Source organism: Mobula hypostoma, chromosome 15, assembly GCF_963921235.1.
Source record: "Mobula hypostoma chromosome 15, sMobHyp1.1, whole genome shotgun sequence".
Lineage (NCBI taxonomy): Eukaryota > Metazoa > Chordata > Chondrichthyes > Myliobatiformes > Myliobatidae > Mobula > Mobula hypostoma.
This window is the reverse complement of record NC_086111.1, coordinates 11,561,177-11,579,665: the sequence shown is the minus strand read 5'-3', so window position 1 is coordinate 11,579,665 and position 18,489 is coordinate 11,561,177. Positions and strand designations below refer to the sequence as shown.

At 43.7% G+C, this 18,489-nt stretch overlaps 1 protein-coding gene across 4 annotated transcripts in view; it reads left to right on the top strand.

Annotated features, from left to right (window-relative positions):
* LOC134356693 (NCK-interacting protein with SH3 domain-like) overlaps positions 1-18,489 on the top strand; it is a 279,402-nt gene that overhangs the window by 240,431 nt on the left and 20,482 nt on the right. For 3 of the 4 annotated variants that reach the window (XM_063067734.1, XM_063067733.1, XM_063067731.1), the window contains 2 exons: positions 5,483-5,655; positions 11,120-11,188. In XM_063067734.1, coding sequence (XP_062923804.1) covers positions 5,483-5,655; positions 11,120-11,188 — 242 coding nt within the window. The remainder of the gene's footprint in view (positions 1-5,482; positions 5,656-11,119; positions 11,189-18,489) is intronic. The other variant, XM_063067732.1, reaches the window with a different exon arrangement.

The window sequence follows — 18,489 nt, the reverse complement described above, 5'->3', positions numbered from 1 at the left end:
ATAACAGCACATTTGGAAAGCGGTGAAATTATCAGACAAAGTCAGCATGGATTTGTGCAAGGAAAATCATGTCTGATGAATCTCATAGAATTTTTTGAGGATGTAACTAGTAGAGTGGATAGGGGAGAACCAGTGGATGTGGTATATTTGGATTTTCAAAAGGCTTTTGACAAGGTCCCACACAGGAGATCAGTGTGCAAACTTGAAGCACACGGTATTGGGGGTATGGTATTGATGTGAATAGAGAATTGGTTGGCAGACAGGAAACAAAGAGTGGGAATAAACGGGACCTTTTCAGAATGGCAGGCAGTGACTAGTGGGATACCGCAAGGCTCAGTGCTGGGACCCCAGTTGTTTACAATATATATTAATGACTTAGACGAGGGAATTAAATGCAGCATCTCCAAGTTGCGGATGACACGAAGCTGGGCGGCAGTGTTAGCTGTGAGGAGGATACTAAGAGGATGCAGGGTGACTTGGATAGGTTAGGTGAGTGGGCAAATTCATGGCAGATGCAACTTAATGTGGATAAATGTGAGGTTATCCACTTTGGTGGCAAAAACAGGAAAACAGATTATTATCTGAATGGTGGCCGATTAGGAAAAGGGGAGGTGCAACGAGACCTGGGTGTCATTATACACCAGTCATTGAAAGTGGGCATGCAGGTACAGCAGGCGGTGAAAAAGGCGAATGGTATGCTGGCATTCATAGCAAAAGGATTCGAGTACAGGAGCAGGGAGGTACTACTGCAGTTGTACAAGGCCTTGGTGAGACCACACCTGGAGTATTGTGTGCAGTTTTGGTCCCCTAATCTGAGGAAAGACATCCTTGCCATAGAGGGAGTACAAAGAAGGTTTACCAGATTGATTCGTGGGATGGCAGGACTTTCATATGATGAAAGACTGGATCGACTAGGCTTATACTCGCTGGAATTTAGAAGATTGAGGGGGGATCTTATGGAAACGTATAAAATCTGAAAGAGATTAGACAGGCTAGATGCAGGAAGATTGTTCCCGATGTTGGGGAAGTCCAGAACGAGGGGTCACAGTTTGAGGATAAAGGGGAATCCTTTTAGGACCGAGATTAGGAAAAACCTCTTCACGCAGAGAGTGGTGAATCTGTGGAATTCTCTGCCACAGGAAACAGTTGAGGCCAGTTCATTGTCTATATTTAAGAGGGAGTTAGATATGGCCCTTGTGGCTAAAGGGATCGGGGGGTATGGAGGGAAGGCTGGTACAGGGTTCTGAGTTGGATGATCAGCCATGGTCATACTGAATGGTGGTGCAGGCTCGAATGGCCTGCTCCTGCACCTATTTTCTATGTTTCTATGTTTCTATTAAATATAGGCAGCTTGGAGTTGATGAGGTGCTCGAGGAATATAAAGAATGTAAAAAGAATCTTAAGAAAGAAATTAGAAAAGCTAAAAGAAGATACGAGGCAGCTTTAGCAAGTGAGGTGAAAATAACTCCAAAGGGTTTCTACAGTTGTATAAATAGCAAAAGGATAGCAAGGGATAAAATTGGTTCCTTAGAGAATCAGAGTGGACGGCTATGTGCGGAGCCAAAAGAGATGGGGGAGATTTTGAACAATTTATTTTCTTCAGTATTCACTAAGGAGAAGGATATTGAATTGTGTGAGGTACAGGAAAGAAGAACGGTAGTTATGGGAAGTATGACGATTAAAGAGGAGGTAGTACTGGCGCTTTTAAGGAATATAGAAGTGGATAAGTCTCTGGTATATTCCCTAGGACCGTGAGGGAAGTTACTGTGGAAATAGCAGGGGCTCTGACAGAAATATTTCAAATGTCGTTAGAAACGGGGATGGTGCCGGAGGATTGGTGTACTGCTCATGTGGTTCCATTGTTTAAAAAGGGTTCTAAGAGTAAACCTAGCAATTATCGGCCTGTAAGTTTGACGTCAGTGGTGGGTAAATTGATGGAAAGTATTCTTAGAGATGGTATATATGATTATCTGGATAGACAGGGTCTGATTAGGAACAGTCAACATGGATTTGTGCGTGGAAGGTCATGTTTGACAAATCTTATTGAATTTTTTGATGAGGTTACTAGGAAAGTTGACGAGGGTAAAGCGGTGGATGTTGTCTATATGGACTTCAGTAAGGACTTGACAAGGTTCCACTCAGAAGGTTAGTTAGGAAGGTTCAATCGTTAGGCATTAATATGGAAGTAGTGAAATGGATTCAGCAGTGGCTGGATGGGAGACACCAGAGAGTATTGGTGGATAACTGTGTGTGAGATTGGAGGATGGTGTGTAGCGGTGTGCCTCAGGGATCTGAACTGGGTCCAATGTTGTTTGTCATATCTATTAATGATCTGGATGATGGGGTGGTAAATTGGATTGGTAAGTATGCAAATGATACTAAAATAGGTGGCATTGTGGATAATGAAGTAGGTTTTCAAACCTTGCAGAGAGATTTAGGCCAGTTAGAAGAGTGGGCTGAAAGATGGCAGATGGAGTTTAATGCTGAAAAATGTGAGGTGCTACATTTTGGTAGGACTAATCAAAATAGGACATACATGGTAAATAATAGGGCATTGAAGAATGCAGTAGAACAGAGGGATCTAGGAATAATGGTGCATCGTTCCCTGAAGGTGGAATCTCATGTGGATAGGGTTGTGAAAAAAGCCTTTGGTGTGCTGGCCTTTATTAATCAGAGCATTGAGTATAGGAGTTGGGGTGTAATGTTGAAATTGTATAAGGCATTGGTAAGGCCAAATTTGGAGTATTGTGTACAGGTCTGGTCACCAAACTATAGGAAAGATGTCAATAAAATTGAGAGAGTACAGAGGAGGTTTACTAAAATGTTGCGCGGGTTTCTTCTCCTAAGTTACAGAGAAAGGTTGAACAAGTTGGGTCTTTATTCTTTGGAGAGTAGAAGGTTGAGGGGGGACTTGATAGAGGTGTTTAAAATTATGAGGGGGATAGATAGAGTTGACGTAGACAGGCTTTTTCCATTGAGCGTTGGGGAAATTCAAACAAGAGGACATGAGTTGAGAGTTAAAGGGCAAAAGTTTAGGGGTAACATGAGGGAGAACTACTTTACTCAGAGAGTGGTGGCTGTGTGGAATGAGCTTCCAGCAGCAGTGGTTGAGGCAGGTTCGATGTTTTCGTTTAAAGTTAAATTGGATAGATATATGGACAGGAAGGAAATTGAGGGTTATGGACTGAGTGCAGGTCGGTGGGACTAGGTGAGAGTAGGAGTTCGGCATGGTCTAGAAGGGCCGAGAAGGCCTGTTTCCATGCTGTAATTGTTATATAGTTATATGGTTATAACATTGAATCACAGTGTATTTAATTGGGTTTTTGACACTGATCAACAGAAAGGACACCTTTGTGTCAAAGTAAGAACAGATCTCTACAAAGTGATCTAAATTAATCACAAATATAAAATACAGAATAATTGGTTGCATAAGCATTCACCCTCTTCAAGTCAGTATTTAGCACATGCACCTTTGGCAGCAATTACAGCCTTGAGTCTGTGTGGATAGGTCTCTGTCACCTTTGCACATTTGGATACTTTAATTTTTCCCCATTCTTCTTTACAAAACTGCTCAAGCTCTGTCACATTGCATGGGAATCGTGAGTGAACAGCCCTTTTCAAATCCAGCCACAAATTCTTTATTGGATTAAGGTCTGGACTCTGACTTGGCCACTCCAGGACGTTAACTTTTTTGTTTTTAAGCCATTCCTGTGTAGTTTTGGCTTTAAGTTGGGATCATTGTCTCACTGGAAAACAAATCTTCTTGCAGTTCTCTTGCAGACTACATCAGGTTTTCCTCCAGGATTTCCTTGTATTTAGCTGCAATTCATTTAACCATCTACCTTTCCAAGCCTTCTGGGGCCTGATTCAGTGATGCATCCCCACAGCATGATGCAGTTACCACCAAGCTGCCTGGTAGGGATGGTGTCTTTTTGATGATGTGCAGTGTTTGGCTTACGCCAAACATAACATTTAGTCTGATGGCCAGAAAGCTCAATTTTGGTTTCATCAGACCATAATATCTTCTTCCAGCTGACTTCAGAGCCTCCCATGTGCCTTCTAGCAAACTGTAGCCAAGATTTCATGTGAGTTTTTTCAACAGTGGCTTTCTCTTTTCCACTCTCCCATGAAGCTGCGACTGGTGAGGCAACTGGTCAACAGTGATGTATGTGCAGTCTCTCCCATTTTAGCCACTGAAGCTTGGAACCTATCCAGAGTTGTCGTAGGTCTCCCTCACTAGCTGCCCTCTTGCACAGTCATTCCGTTTTTGAGCACAGCCTACTCTAGGCAGATTTACAGCTGTGCCATATTCTTTCCATTTCTTAATGATTGATTGAAGTGTACTCCAAGGGGTATTCAGTGACTTGGAAATTTTCTGTATCCATCTCCAGACTTGTGCTTTTCAATAGCCTTTTTGCGGAGATGTTTGGAGGTAGTGTCCTTTTGACTTCCTGGTGTAGTTTTTGCCAGGATACTGACTCACCAGCAGTTGGACCTTCCAGATACAGATGTATTTTCACCACAATCAATTGAAACAACCAGACTACACACAGATCTCCATTTAACTGATTATGTGATTTCTAAAATGAATTGGCTGCACCAGTGATGATTTGGTGTGTCATATTAAAGGGGGGGGGGGGGAATGAATACTTATGCAGTCAATTATTTTGTGTTTTATATTTGTAATTAATTTACATCACTTTGTAGAGATCTGTTTTCACTTTGACACGGAAGAATCCTTTTCTGTTGATCAGTGTCAAGAAAGCCAAATTAAATCCACTGCACTGTATAACTCAATGACCACACCCACGGTGTCAGAGGCACCAGGATGGTGATGGGACTCCACCTAGGATGTTGTGCACTGTTCTGATTTCCAGGCCCATTGGAAGATGCATTTGCTGTAACAATGCTGGTGTACACCACAGTTAGAAGAATGAGAAAGAATCTCATGAAATCTTGCAAATTTGTTTGGTGGCTGGACACAGGACATGGAGGCTATTTCCTGGCTGTAGAAACTTGAGGCAAGCTCTGTTGCACAGTGAAGGACAGGCAGTCTGGGAGTGAGATGAGGGTGGAGACTTTAGGAATTTTCTCCTCTGGAGAGCTGTGGGGATTCATTCAATGAGTTCTTACAAGTCAGATAGCAATAGATTACCGGGCTTTGAGGGACATGGGAGTAGTATAATGCAGTGGAGATCAGCCATCCGGAATGTTAGAACAGCTGTGAAAGTGTTCCTGTTTCTAGTTCATGTGAAAGTATTTTGATTCGTGTGAAGATGTATGAGTGGCTGTGTGTCTGCTGTAAATTCTGTCATTTATGGACTTTTTTCTTTATTCCCCCACCAGCTCATGGCACAAATAATGACTGCACTAATCAACCACCCAGGACTTTCCTTGCCATGAGCTTCCAGAGATCTGTTCAAGTGTTTTTAAAGTGTGTTCTATCCACTGAGGTAATATCATATTTTACTTGTCTCCTTAGATGATCCAGTTAGTATCTTCAAGCACCAGCCCCAACCACCACACTCAGTTCTCAAATTTCTGCAGGACGTGTTTGCGGACAAAGATACGGCGAGAATTTTCTACCGAACTGACATGATGGTGATGATCGACATAATCGTGCGGCAGACTTCTGACCTCTCACCGGGAGAAAAGGTCAGAGCACTGAGTTGGTTGTAACAGGTTCCTCTCTGGTACAATGTTAGCACTAGCTGGCAATGTCCAGAATCATGAGAATCATCCAGTAGTAAAGCACAGCAATGAGGTTGGACCCAAGGATATCCCACATCTCAGATTCATTCTGTTGCCTTTTATGCCTTAGCAATTTGTGCTCATTTCTTAAATGTGGTGAGAATCTCTGCCTTCATCACCCACTGAGGCAGCTTGTTCTAGATCCCAACCAGCTTTAGGAAAAGGAGGGGAATATCCCTTCAATCTTCTCTCTGTATTCCATTACTGAACTTAAACTTATGTAGTCCGGTTATAGACTCTCAAAAAGAGAACAGATTTATCACTATCAATCCTGTCTATGCCTCTCATAATAGAACAAAACAGTGTAGCACAGAAACAGACCCTTCTGTCCACGATGTTGTGCCTTCTAATTTCTTCTGTTTGCATGTAGTCCACATCCATCCTTTCTCTGCACATCCACCTTCCTATGTAAGAGCCCCTTAAACACCTTGTTTGTATTTGCCTCAACCACCACCCATGATAGTGCATTTCAGGCACCCAGCACTGTGTGATTAAAAAGCATCACTTTTGAACTTCCCCCTCTCAACTTCAATGCATACCCTATAGTATTAGATAATTCAACCTTGGGAGGAAAGATAGCAGCTTCGTACAGGACAGTTTCAGGAGGTGCTGTTGATAGTTCAGGGCTACTAACAATATGTTCAAAGAGTGAGAGACTCTTTTTATCCTTCATCATTGAGATGAGGGATTTGAGAGTGCAGTTAAATACAGATAAAGAAAGAAATCACAAGGAACATGAGGAATATATAGAATATGGAGGTTGTAATACCACAATATAAAGCATTAGTTAGTCCATTTGAAGTACTGTGTTCTGTTCTCCACACTTACAGGGAGGATGTGATAAGCTGGGCCTGTTTTCCATGGAACATATGAGGCTGAGCGATGGTTGGAGGGCGGTAGGGTATCTGATTAAAGTTTAGAGGGTACAGTGGGGAAATATTCAAACACAAGGGATTAGATTAGTTAAGCATTTAATTACGGGTTAGTTTGTCACAGCATGGAGGGCGAAAGGGTCTGTTCCTGTGCTGTATCCATTCAATGTTCATTATCAGCCCACCTACTGCTAAAACCCTCTTCATGCCTCTTTTCCCTCTGAACTCTCCTCTCCCAGTCACAACTCTGCCATTGGTACCCTCATTTGAACTAAACCCTTTCAACACTGGCCCAGAATGGCTCCTAGTAAACAGCATCAATTTTAAGATTCTTATTGTTGTATTGAAATCCCTCTGTGGTGTCTGATGGAATCTGACCCAAGCAGTGTCCAACTGAAGGTTTGCAATGGTGAGGAATTATTAACTTACCCAGTATTGACTGGTTTTGCTTTAATGATGGGATTAAGTGTGTCCACGATGTTTTTTTTTGAGACGAAGAGCATAATTCTGTAAGTTTCAAGGTTGCTGTGCGAGTGAATAAGGTTGGTCCAAGTTACATAAACATAGAAAACCTACAGCACAATACAGGCCCTTCGGCCCACAAAGTTGTGCCGAACATGTCCCTACCTTAGAAATTACCTGGCATACCTATAGCCCTCTATTTTTCTAAGCTCCATGTACCTATCCAAAAGTCTCTTAAAAGATCCTATCGTATCTGCCTCCACCACCATTGCCAGCAATCCATTCCACGCACTCACCAGTCTCTGAGTAAAAAAATTACCCCTGACATCTCCTCTGTACCTACTCCCCAGCACCTTAAACCTGTGTCTTCTTGTGGCAACCATTTCAGCCCTGGGAAAAAGCCTCCGACTATCCACACGATCAGTGCCTCTCATTATCTTATACACCAATATCAGGTCACCTCTCATCCTCTGTTGCTCCAAGGAGAAAAGGCCAAGTTCACTCCACGTATTCTCATAAGGCATGCTTCCCAATCCAGGTGTAGCCCCCCTGGCCACCCTCAGGGTCGCTGGGCTCGCTGTTGTCTAGGGAAACAGCCTCGGCGCTGCCAAACTGGGTAATTAGTTTGTGTGGATGCTGTGTGATGTACCCCACCCCACCCAAATAACAGACAATATGCCAGATACGATTGAATGATTTACAGGTTATAGGTATTACTGGAACTATATAATTAATAGAGAATAAAATATAAAAGGAAAATAAGAGGCGCCACACTTATCAAAGTTCAATCTCTTCGTGCACAAAACAGTTGGAGCTCAAGAACCTTCTTCTTCACCCTGTGACCCCTCGGACCACCTCGACCAGCCGCCTGGGACCAACAACGGTGGTCGACCAGACGCTCCACACGAGTCCGTCTCCGTCTCCTCGCCGAACACCCTCCTCGGGGTCCGCCCCTATTAGCGGACATCACAGCACCTCGTCCATCCTCTGTCTCGTTCTCCCGCCTTCTGCCCCAAAACCCCGCGCATACAGTATCTTCAAATACACCAAAACCATAACAACTATCCCAATTGGTTCATAATATCCTCTTATCAGTAACGTGATTCAACAAACTGCTAGCGAGAAGGATTTTCTCAGCATTTTACATAACAAAGAAGCATTTTAAATTTAACATACAAAAAAAAGACCCTGTACACAGGCAACATCCTTGTAAATCTCCTCTGCACCCTTTCTATGGCTTCCACATTCTTCCTGTAGTAAGGCGACCAGAACTGAGCACAGTACTCCAAGTGGGGTCTGACCAGGGTCCTATATAGCTTCAACATTACCTCTCGGCTCCTAAATTCAGTTCCACGATTGATGAAGGCCAGTACACCATATGCCTTCTTAACCACAGAGTCAACCTGCGCAGCTGCTTTGAGCGTCCTATGGACACGGACCCCAAGATTCCTCTGATCCTCCACACTGCCAAGAGTCTTACCATTAATTCTATATTCTGCCATCATATTTCACCTACCAAAATGAACCACTTCACATTTATCTGGGTTGAATTCTATCTGCCAGTTCTCAGCCCAGTTTTGCATCCTATCAATGTCCCACTGTAACCTCTGACAGCCCTTCACACTATCCACAGCACCTCCAACCTTTGTGTCATCAGCAAACTTGCTAACCCATCCCTCCACTTCCTCATCCAGGTTCAAAGTTTATTCTCTGCCTCCTCTACCTTCTCTCTGATGATTGTAATCAGATTGCCTCAGATTGCCCCCTAGGCCTGAGTCGACATAGTAGTAGTTCAGATGGTGAGAGTCCTTAATGATGGTTGCTACCACCTTAAGGCACTGCCTTTTGAAGATGCCCTCAATAGTATATTGAGTGGCTTGTGCCCTTGATGGAGCTGGCTGAGTTCAACCCTCTGCAGCTTCTTGCCATCCTGTGTATTGGAGCCTCCATACCAGAAGGTGATGCAACCAATCAGAATGGTCTGCACGGTGCATCTGTAGAAGTTTGCTCTTCTTTTGTACATTCCAAATCTCACCAAACTCCTACTGAAATGTAGCTGCTGTTGTGCCTTCTTCATGATTGCATTAATATACTGGGCCCAGGATAGATCCTCTGAGATGTTGACACCCAGTAGCTTGAAACTACTCATCCTTTCCACTGCTGACCCTTGATGAGGACTGGTGTGTTTTCTCCTGACCGCCCCTTCCTGGATTCTAAATGATGCTAATATGCCCACTTCAATCACTATTTCTGGTAGTTCTTTCCAAATTCACACAATCCTTTGTGTGAAGAAACTGCACTGATTTAACTGCACTGCATTTAAATCTCTTGTCTCTGATCTTAAATCTATGCCTTTCTGTTTTTAGCATCTCCTCCCTGGTAAAGAGATTATGGGTTTTCATGTAGTCCATGCCCCTCACGATCCAGGGAAAAAATTTCTAAACTACACAACCTCTCCTTATAACTCTTATACTCAATGTCCTGACTGATGAGACCAGTGTGCACAACATCACCTTCACCACCCTATCCACCTGTGATGCTGCATTCACCATACACTTGCACTCCCAGGTCCCTCTGTTCCATAACACTCCACAGGGCCATACCTTTTACTGTACAAGCCCTGCTCTGGTTTATTCTCCCAAAATGGAATACCTTCCCTTTATCTGGATTGAGAGCCATTTGCCAATCCTCTGCCCACATACCCAGCTGATCAAGATCCCCTTATAATTTTCATAACCACCTACACTATCTACAACATCACCTATTTTTGTTTCTCCGCAGTCTAACCATTTCTAATGTACATCTACATCCACGTCATTTATATAAATTACAAACAACCAAATGTTCCTGCACTGACCTCTGTGGCACACCACTAGATGCAAGCCTCCAGTCTGAGAAACAGCCCTCAACCATGCAACATGCCAGTGAGAGCAAGATAAGGTGATTTGGCAGGTGAATGCATGGCTGAGGAACTGGTGCAAGGGGCAAGAGTTTATATTTATGGATCATTGGGATCTCTTCTGGGGAAGGTATGACTGTACAAAAGGGACAGCTTACAACTAAACCCGAGGAGGTCCAATATCCTTGCAGGCAGGTTTACTAGAGATGTTCAGGAGGGTTTAAACTAATTTGGCAAGGAGATGGGAACAAGAGTGAAAATGCTGAGGGTGAGGTAGTTATTTTTTTTCATTTTTAAATCTTTTTTATTAATTATTATTGAAAATCAACAACAGAGAAAGATACATCAAAATAATCAAGACAACATATCCAGATGTAGAATAAGAGTGAAACTATCAACCAAACTGAACAGTATATCAATAATAATAAAAAAAAACAAAATGTTAAAGCTTTTGTTTTTAATGGAAAAAAGAAAGAAAAAAGAACCCCTACTAACTAAAACAAAAAAAAACCCTAATAACAAAAAAAACAGGGGAAAGAAAACCCATTTGGAGCACAAACCCGGAGCAATACACCATACAAGCTTCCATAAAAAAAGACATCAATCCGCCAACCAAATCCATATACCCAAGCATCAGAAGAGGACCATCTTTATTAACTCAAATCAAATGATAATAATGGGCAAAAGAACCCCACCTTTTCTCGAAGTCAAATCTAGGATCAAAAGTTTGACTTCTAATTTTTTCGAAACTAAGACATAACATCACCTGAGAGAACCATTGTATCAAAGTGGGAGCAGAGGCACCTTTCCATTTTAATAAAATAGCCCTTCTAGCCAATAGTGTGACAAATGCAATTACATATTGGTCTGATATAGAAATACTGTGAATATATTGAGGAATTATACCAAACAAAACTGTCAATTTATTAGGTTGTAAATTGATTTTTAAAGCTTTAGAAATTGTAGAAAAAATAGATTTTCAAAATTGTTTCAATACAGAACACGACCGAAACATATGTGTCAATGTAGCTATCTCAGTTTTGCATCTATCACACTGACTATTTACAGTAGGAAATATTGCAGACAATCTCTCCTTTGTCAAATAATAATGATGTACAATTTTAAATTGAATTAGAGACTGACTGGCACAAATCGAAGAAGAGTAACCAGCTTCAAAATTCGGAACCAATCCTCTGTTATCAAGGTCAAGTTAAGCTCTCTTTCCCAATCTTGCTTAATCTTAAGTAAAAGATAGTTATCCTGTTGTAATAGTAAATTATAAATTTTCCCAATGAAACCTTCCACTAAAGGGTTCTTTTTTAAAATGATGTCTAACAGGTCAGAGTCTTGTATATATGGAAAATTACTTAAATATTCTTGTAAGAAATGTCTGACCTGAAGATATTGCAAAAAATGTGAATATGAGAGAGAGTATTTAGTTACTAATTTCTCAAAGGACATCAATTGGCCTTCTTCAAACAAATCCATAAAGGAAAAAATTCCTTTATTCCTCCAAAGAGAAAAGGTAGGATCACTAAGTGAAGGTTTAAATAAATAGTTTCAATAAATTAAACTAAAAAGGTTAAATTTTTTAAGATAAAAAACTTATGAATCTGGTACCAGATTCATAATGATTGATAAATCATAGGATTTATATTTAGAATAGAAATTTTGGCTAATTGTACAGGTAAAGGAGCTCCTAATAACGAAGTTAAATGAAATTGTTTCACAATTTTCAATTCCAGATCAACCCAAGGTGGTCGTTCCTTTTTATTGGTCCAATATAACCAAGAACATGCATAACGTATATTAACCGCCCAATAATACATTCTTAAATTAGGCAAAGTAAGACCTCCATCCTTTTTTAATTTTTGTAAATGACATTTTCCAATTCTTGGTCTTTTATTATTCCAAACAAAAGATGAAATAATAGAGTCAACCTGATCAAAAAACTTCTTAGTTAGAAAAATAGGAATATTTTGAAATATATATAAAAATTTTGGTAAAATCATCATTTTAACTGCATGAATTCGACCGGCTAACGAAAGTGTAAGTGGATTCCATCTAGAAAAAAATTGCTTCATAAAATCCATTGAGGGAACTAAATTAGCTCTATAAAGGTCTCCATAATTTTTAGTGATGATAATACCTAAATATTTAAAAGAATCCATAACTTTTAAAGGAATCTCATCATATATAGAAGCAGAATAATTTAAAGGAAATAATTCACTTTTATGCAGGTTTAATTTATATCCTGAAAACAATACAAATTCACTTAATAATTTCAATAAACTAGGAATAGATTCTTCGGGATTCGAAACATAAACCAAAAGATCATCTGCATAAAGGGAGATCTTATGAATAGTCCCATTTATAGAAAATCCTTGAATATTTTTAGCTTCACGAAGTGCAATAGCCAAAGGTTCCAACATCAAATTAGATAATAAAGGGCTTAACGGACATCCTTGTCTCGTACCCTGCGAAAGTCGGAAAAAGGGGGATCTACAGTTATTAATAATAACAGTGGCAATAGGGCTTTTATATATCAATCTAATCCATTTACTAAAATTAGTACCAAAGCTAAATTTCTCTAAAACTTTAAATAGATATTTCCATTCAACTCTATCAAATGCCTTTTCAGCATCTAGAGAAACAACACATTGGGGAGTCTTAGAGAGGGATGGGTATATAATATTTAACAATCTCCGAGTGTTAGAAAAAGAATAACGGCCTTTTATAAAACCTGTTTGATCCTGAGAAATAATTTTAGCTAGTATATTCTCCATCCGATTAGCCATTATTTTTCAAAGAACTTTAGCATCCACATTTAATAATGAAATAGGTCTATATGAAGCACAATCAGTAGGGTCTTTATCTTTCTTAAGAATTAAAGAATTAGAAGCTTCATAAAATGTGGAAGGTAACTCTGCTAGCAGAAAAGAATCTTTAGGTATTTCCAATAAGCAAATCTTCAAATTTTTTATAAAATCCTGCAGAAAAACCATCCAATCCAGGAGCTTTACCAGATTGCATTGAAAGAATAGCTTTCTGAATTTCTCTTTCAGTAAAAGGAGCATCAAGAATTTGCTGATCTTCGACAGATATTCTAGGAAAATCAGTCTTTTGTAAAAAGGCATACATATTAGAAGGGTCAGCTGGAAACTGAGATTTATAGAGTTCACTGTAATAGTCTTGAAAAATTTTATTAATTTCTTCATAACTACAAGCTAAACTACCATTTCCCTTACGAATTTTTAAAATTTGTCTTTTAGCTCTAACTGCTTTAAGTTGAGATGCTAATAGCTTGTCACTTTTATCTCCAAACATATAAAATTGACTTTTTAAGTTAAGCAAATTTCTTTCAATAGGATAAGTTAATAGTAAATTATATTGTGATTGAAGTTCAACCCTTTGTTTAAATAAATCAACATTAGGAGAAACTACATAAGTGTTATCCAGGTCTTTAATTTGTTTTGAAATTCTAGCTAACTCTATTTTTGTCTGTTATTTTACAAACAAAGGCAATCTGTAATAAGACTCCTAATAATGAGAGGCTGATGACAGGGCAAAATTGCAGTCAACAGGATGAGTTGCAATGTAAAAGGCAGACAAAATCGAGAAGAGTGAATAGAGAACTGAAGGTGTTATATGTGCGCAGTATATGGGATAAGGTTGATGAACCTGTAGCACAGTTGCAGATTGGCATGTATGATGTTGTAGGCATCACCGAATCATGGCTGAAAGAAGATTAAAACTGGGAGCTTAATGTCCAAGCATACACATTTTGTTGAGAGGACAGGTAGGTAGGCAGAGGTGGTGGTGGGACTCTTTTAGTTAAAAAATGAAATCAAGTCATTAGAAAGAAGTGATAAAGAGTCAAAAGGTGTTGAATTATTGTGGATAGATCTAAGGAACTGCAAGAGTAAAAAGAGCCTGATAGGAGCTATATACCCCAAACAGTAATAAGGATGCGGTGTACAAATTATAATGGGAGATAGAAAATGCATACCAAAAGGGCAATGTTACAGTAGTCATGGGGGATTTCAATATCCAATTGGGAAAATCAGGTTGGTGCTCGATCCCAAGAGGGGGAATTTCTAGAATGCATAGAGATGGCTTTTTAGAACAGCATGCAAAAGTTTGGGCACCCCTGGTCAAATTTCTGTTATTGTGAATAGTTAAGTGAGTAGAAGTTGAACTGATCTCCAAAAGTCATAAATTTAAAGATGAAACATTCTTTTCAACATTTTAAGCAAGATTAGTGCATTATTTTTGTTTTGTACAATTTTAGAGTGGGAAAAAAAGGAAAGGAGCACCATGCAAAAGTCTGGGCATCCCAAGAGACTTGAGCTCTCAGATAACTTTAACCAAAGGCTCAGACCTTAATTAGCTTGTTAAGGCTATGGCTTGTTCACAGTCATCATTAGGGAAGGGCAGGTGATGCAAATTTCAAAGCTTTATAAATACCCGAACTCCTCAAACCTTGTCCCAACAATCACAGCCATGGGCTCCTTTACGCAGCTGCCTAGCACTCTGAAAATTAAAATAAATGATGCCCACAAAGCAGGAAAAGGCTATAAGAAGATAGCAAAGCGTTTTCAGGTAGCCATTTCCTCAGTTTGTAATGTAATTAAGAAATGGCAGTTAACAGGAATGGTGGAGGTCAAGTTGAGGTCTGGAAGACCAAGCAAACTTTCCGAGAGAACTGCTTGTAGGATTGCTAGAAAGGCAAATCAAAACCCCCGTTTGACTGCAAAAGACCTTCAGCAAGATTTAGCAGACTCTGGAGTGGTGGTGCACTCTTCTACTGTGCAGTGACACCTGCAGGACATATTTGTATGACCTTCATGGAAGAGTCATCAGAAGAAAACTTTTCCTGCATCCTCACCACAAAATTCAGCGTCAGAAGTTTGCAAAGGAAAAATGTACGGGGTCTTTCTTTTTGTTAGAGTTAAAATGGCGACTTTGTTATGTTAATCTGGGGAATGCGGCTTTGTTGTGTTAAACGCTGAAGAGAGTTTGCGCTAGCAGTTTGTTTTTATCTTTAAAGTGAGATAGCAGCGTTCTATTAGCCAATAGGTGGTTATGTATCGTTTTGTTTTCGGATACCATGCTGTATGATATGACTGTGGGCTGAGTTTTGGCGGGAAGTCGGAGGAGAGACGGGGAGTCGGAGGAGAGACGGGGAGGACGGTGGACGTGCGGGGGTTTTTGGGGGGGAGTCGGAGGAGAGACGGAGTGGACGGCGGACATACGGGGGTTTTTGGCAGGGAGTCGGAGGAGAGACGGGGAGGACGGAGGAGAGATGGGGAGTCGGAGGAGAGACGGGGAGGACGGTGGACGGGTTTTTGGCGGGGAGTCGGAGGAGAGACGGGGAGGACGGTGGATGTGCGGGGGTTTTTGGCAGGGAGTCGGAGGAGAAACGAGGAGTCGGAGGAGAGACGAGGAGGACGGTGGACGTGCGGGGGTTTTGGCGGGGAGCCGGAGGAGAGACGGGGAGGACGGTGGACGGGTTTTTGATGGGGAGTCGGAGGAGAGACAGAGGACGGTGGACGTGCGGGGCTTTTTGGCAGGGGGTTGGAGGAGAGACAAGGAGTCGGAGGAGAGACGGAGGACGGTGGACGTGCGGGGGTTTTTGGCGGGGAGTCGGAGGAGACACGGGGAGGACGGAGGAGAGACGGGGAGGACAGTGGACGGGTTTTTGGCGGGGAGTCGGAGGAGAGACGGGGAGGACGGTGGACGTGTGGGGGTTTTTGGCGGGGAGTCGGAGGAGAAACGAGGAGTCAGAGGAGAGACGAGGAGGACGGTGGACGTGCGGGGGTTTTGATGGGGAGTCGGAGGAGAGACAGGGAGTCGGGGGAGAGATGAGGAGGACGGTGGATGTGCGGAGGTTTTTGACGGGGAGTCGGAGGAGAGACGAGGAGGACGGTGGACGTGCGGGGGTTTTTGGCGGGGAGTCGGAGGAGAGACGGGGAGGATGGTAGACGGGGTTTTTGACGGGGAGTCGGAGGAGAGACGGGGAGTCAGAGGAGAGACGAGGAGGACGGTGGACGGGGTTTTTGGCGGGGAGTCGGAGGAGAGACGGGGAGGACGATGGACGTGCGGGAGTTTTTGGCGTGGAGTCGGAGGAAAGATGAGGAGTCGGAGGAGAGACGGGGAGTCGGAGGAGAGACAGGGAGGATGGTGGACGTGCGGGGGTTTTTGGCGGGGAGTCGGAGGAGAGACTAGGAGGATGGTGGAGAGACGGGGAGTCGGAGGAGAGATGGGGAGGATGGTGGACGTGCGGGGGTTTTTGGGGGGGAGTCAAAGGAAAGACGGAGAGGACGGCGGACGTACGGGGGTTTTTGGTGGGGAGTTGGAGGAGAGATGGGGAGGATGGAGGAGAGACGGGGAGGACGGAGGAGAGACGGGGAGTCGGAGGAAAGACAAGGAGGACGGTGGACGGGGTTTTTGGTGGGGAGTCGGAGGAGAGACAGGGAGGACGGTGGACGTGCGGGGGTTTTTGGCGGGGAGTCGGAGGAGAGACGGGGAGTCGGAGGAGAGACGGGGAGTTGGAAGAGAGACGGGGAGGACGGTGGACGGGTTTTTGATGGGGAGTCGGAAGAGAGACAGGGAGTCGGGGGAGAGGCGAGGAGGACGGTGGACGTGCGGGGGTTTTTGGGGGGGAGTCGGAGGAGAGACGGAGGACGGTGGACGTGCGGGGGTTTTTGGCGGGGAGTCGGAGTAGAGACGGGGAGGACGGAGGAGAGACGGGGAGTCGGAGGAGAGACAGGGAGGACGGAGGAGAGACGGGGAGTCGGAGGAGAGATGGGGAGTTGGAAGAGAGACGGGGAGGACGGTGGACGGGTTTTTGATAGGGAGTCGGAGGAGAGACAGGGAGTCGGAGGAGAGACGAGGAGGACGGTGGACATGCGGGGGTTTTTGGGGGGGAGTCGGAGGAGAGACAGGGAGGACGGTGGACGTGCGGGGGTTTTTTGCGGGGAGTCGGAGGAGAGACGGGGAGGACGGAGGAGAGACGGGGAGTCGGAGGAGAGACGGGGAGGATGGTGGACGTGCGGAGAGGCTCCGGTTGATCACTCCGGGTGGTCCCGAGCCGTGAGTCGACAGGACCCGGGTGGTCGTCTGAATTCGATTGAGCCCCAACGGTAGTGCGCAAAGAACTTGGACTTTGATAAGTGTTGGCGCCTTTTTTTTTCATTACTTTCCTCTCTGTATCAAATTCATATTAATGTCATAGAATTAGTAATATTTATAAAGTGTATTTGTTAAAATTTACTGGATGTGCTGGCTGCTGATTGATGTTTGGGATTGATTCGGGCTGCGACTGACCCGGTGGGGAGTGTTGAAGCAGGTGCTGGGCGGAATTTCCCCTAGACATACACGAGCCAATATAACGGATCATTACAAGTGGGGGCTACCGTCCTGGATTTGGACTTTTCGGTAAAGTTGTACTAGTCGTCGCGCTAAGTGGTGTGAAGATGGATCGAGATAAGATTGTAAGTTGGTGTGAATTGGAGGAGGTACTGGTGAATCATGCGTGTGTGTTAAGTGGGGTCGATTATCGCATTCCGGCAGATGTACTGGTGCGAGGATTGAGTCTGATTAAAGGTATCGGGCAGGTAGAACTTATAGCTAGAAGGAGTGGGAAAGAACTGGAGGCCAGCTGGATGTTGGTGCGGACGAGTGCCGACATCATGACTTTAGAACTACCAGCGACAGTCCACGTCCAGGGGGAGGCAGGGCCGTGGGGTCTCCACACCCTCCCGGAGGACGAAAGTGAGGAGGTGCTGGAGGAGGAGCTAGATGAGGCCCCCGGGGGGGTGCCAGTAGCAAGGGGTGGAGGTGTGGAGTGGGAAGGTTTTGCCAGGCTTCATGGGCATGATGAGACTACCGAGTTAATGGCTGCCATTACCTCCCTGGCGAGAAGGGTTGAGGGGCAAAGCCTGAAGCTGAGAATTTTCTCGGGAGCCAGGCCCGGAAGGGGAGGATGAATATGAGACCTGGGTTGAAGATACATCCCAGTTGTTAGAGGTGTAGCCAGTTTCGGATGAGGAAAAGAGACAGCGATTGGTGGAAAGGTTAAGGGGCGGGGTGGCCGGGTGGTCCGCGATCTGACAGCGGCACGCCCCTTGGCTTCCCTATCGGAGTGTTTGGACGCTTTGGAGGAAGTGTTTGGACTGTCAGGAGATCCCTGGAAACATTTAGTGGAGTTTCAACGGATGGGGCAGAGAAGAGGGGAAAAGCTCTCAAAATATGTTTTCCGGCTGGAAGGAAAGCTTACAGGGTTGCTGCGACGAGGGGTAGTGAGGGAGGACGAAGTGGCGAAGTTAAGGATGAGCCAGATATGTAACGGTTCCCGGGAGAATGACAGGGTGGCTTGGAGTGTACGGCAGTCATTTAAGTGGAGCCCCCCTCCATCATTTGGACAGCTGATCAGAGAGGTACGTGCCGAGGAGAGTGCTTCGGGCCGACCAGGGGGCTCGGACCCTCAGGGACGGTCTTCAG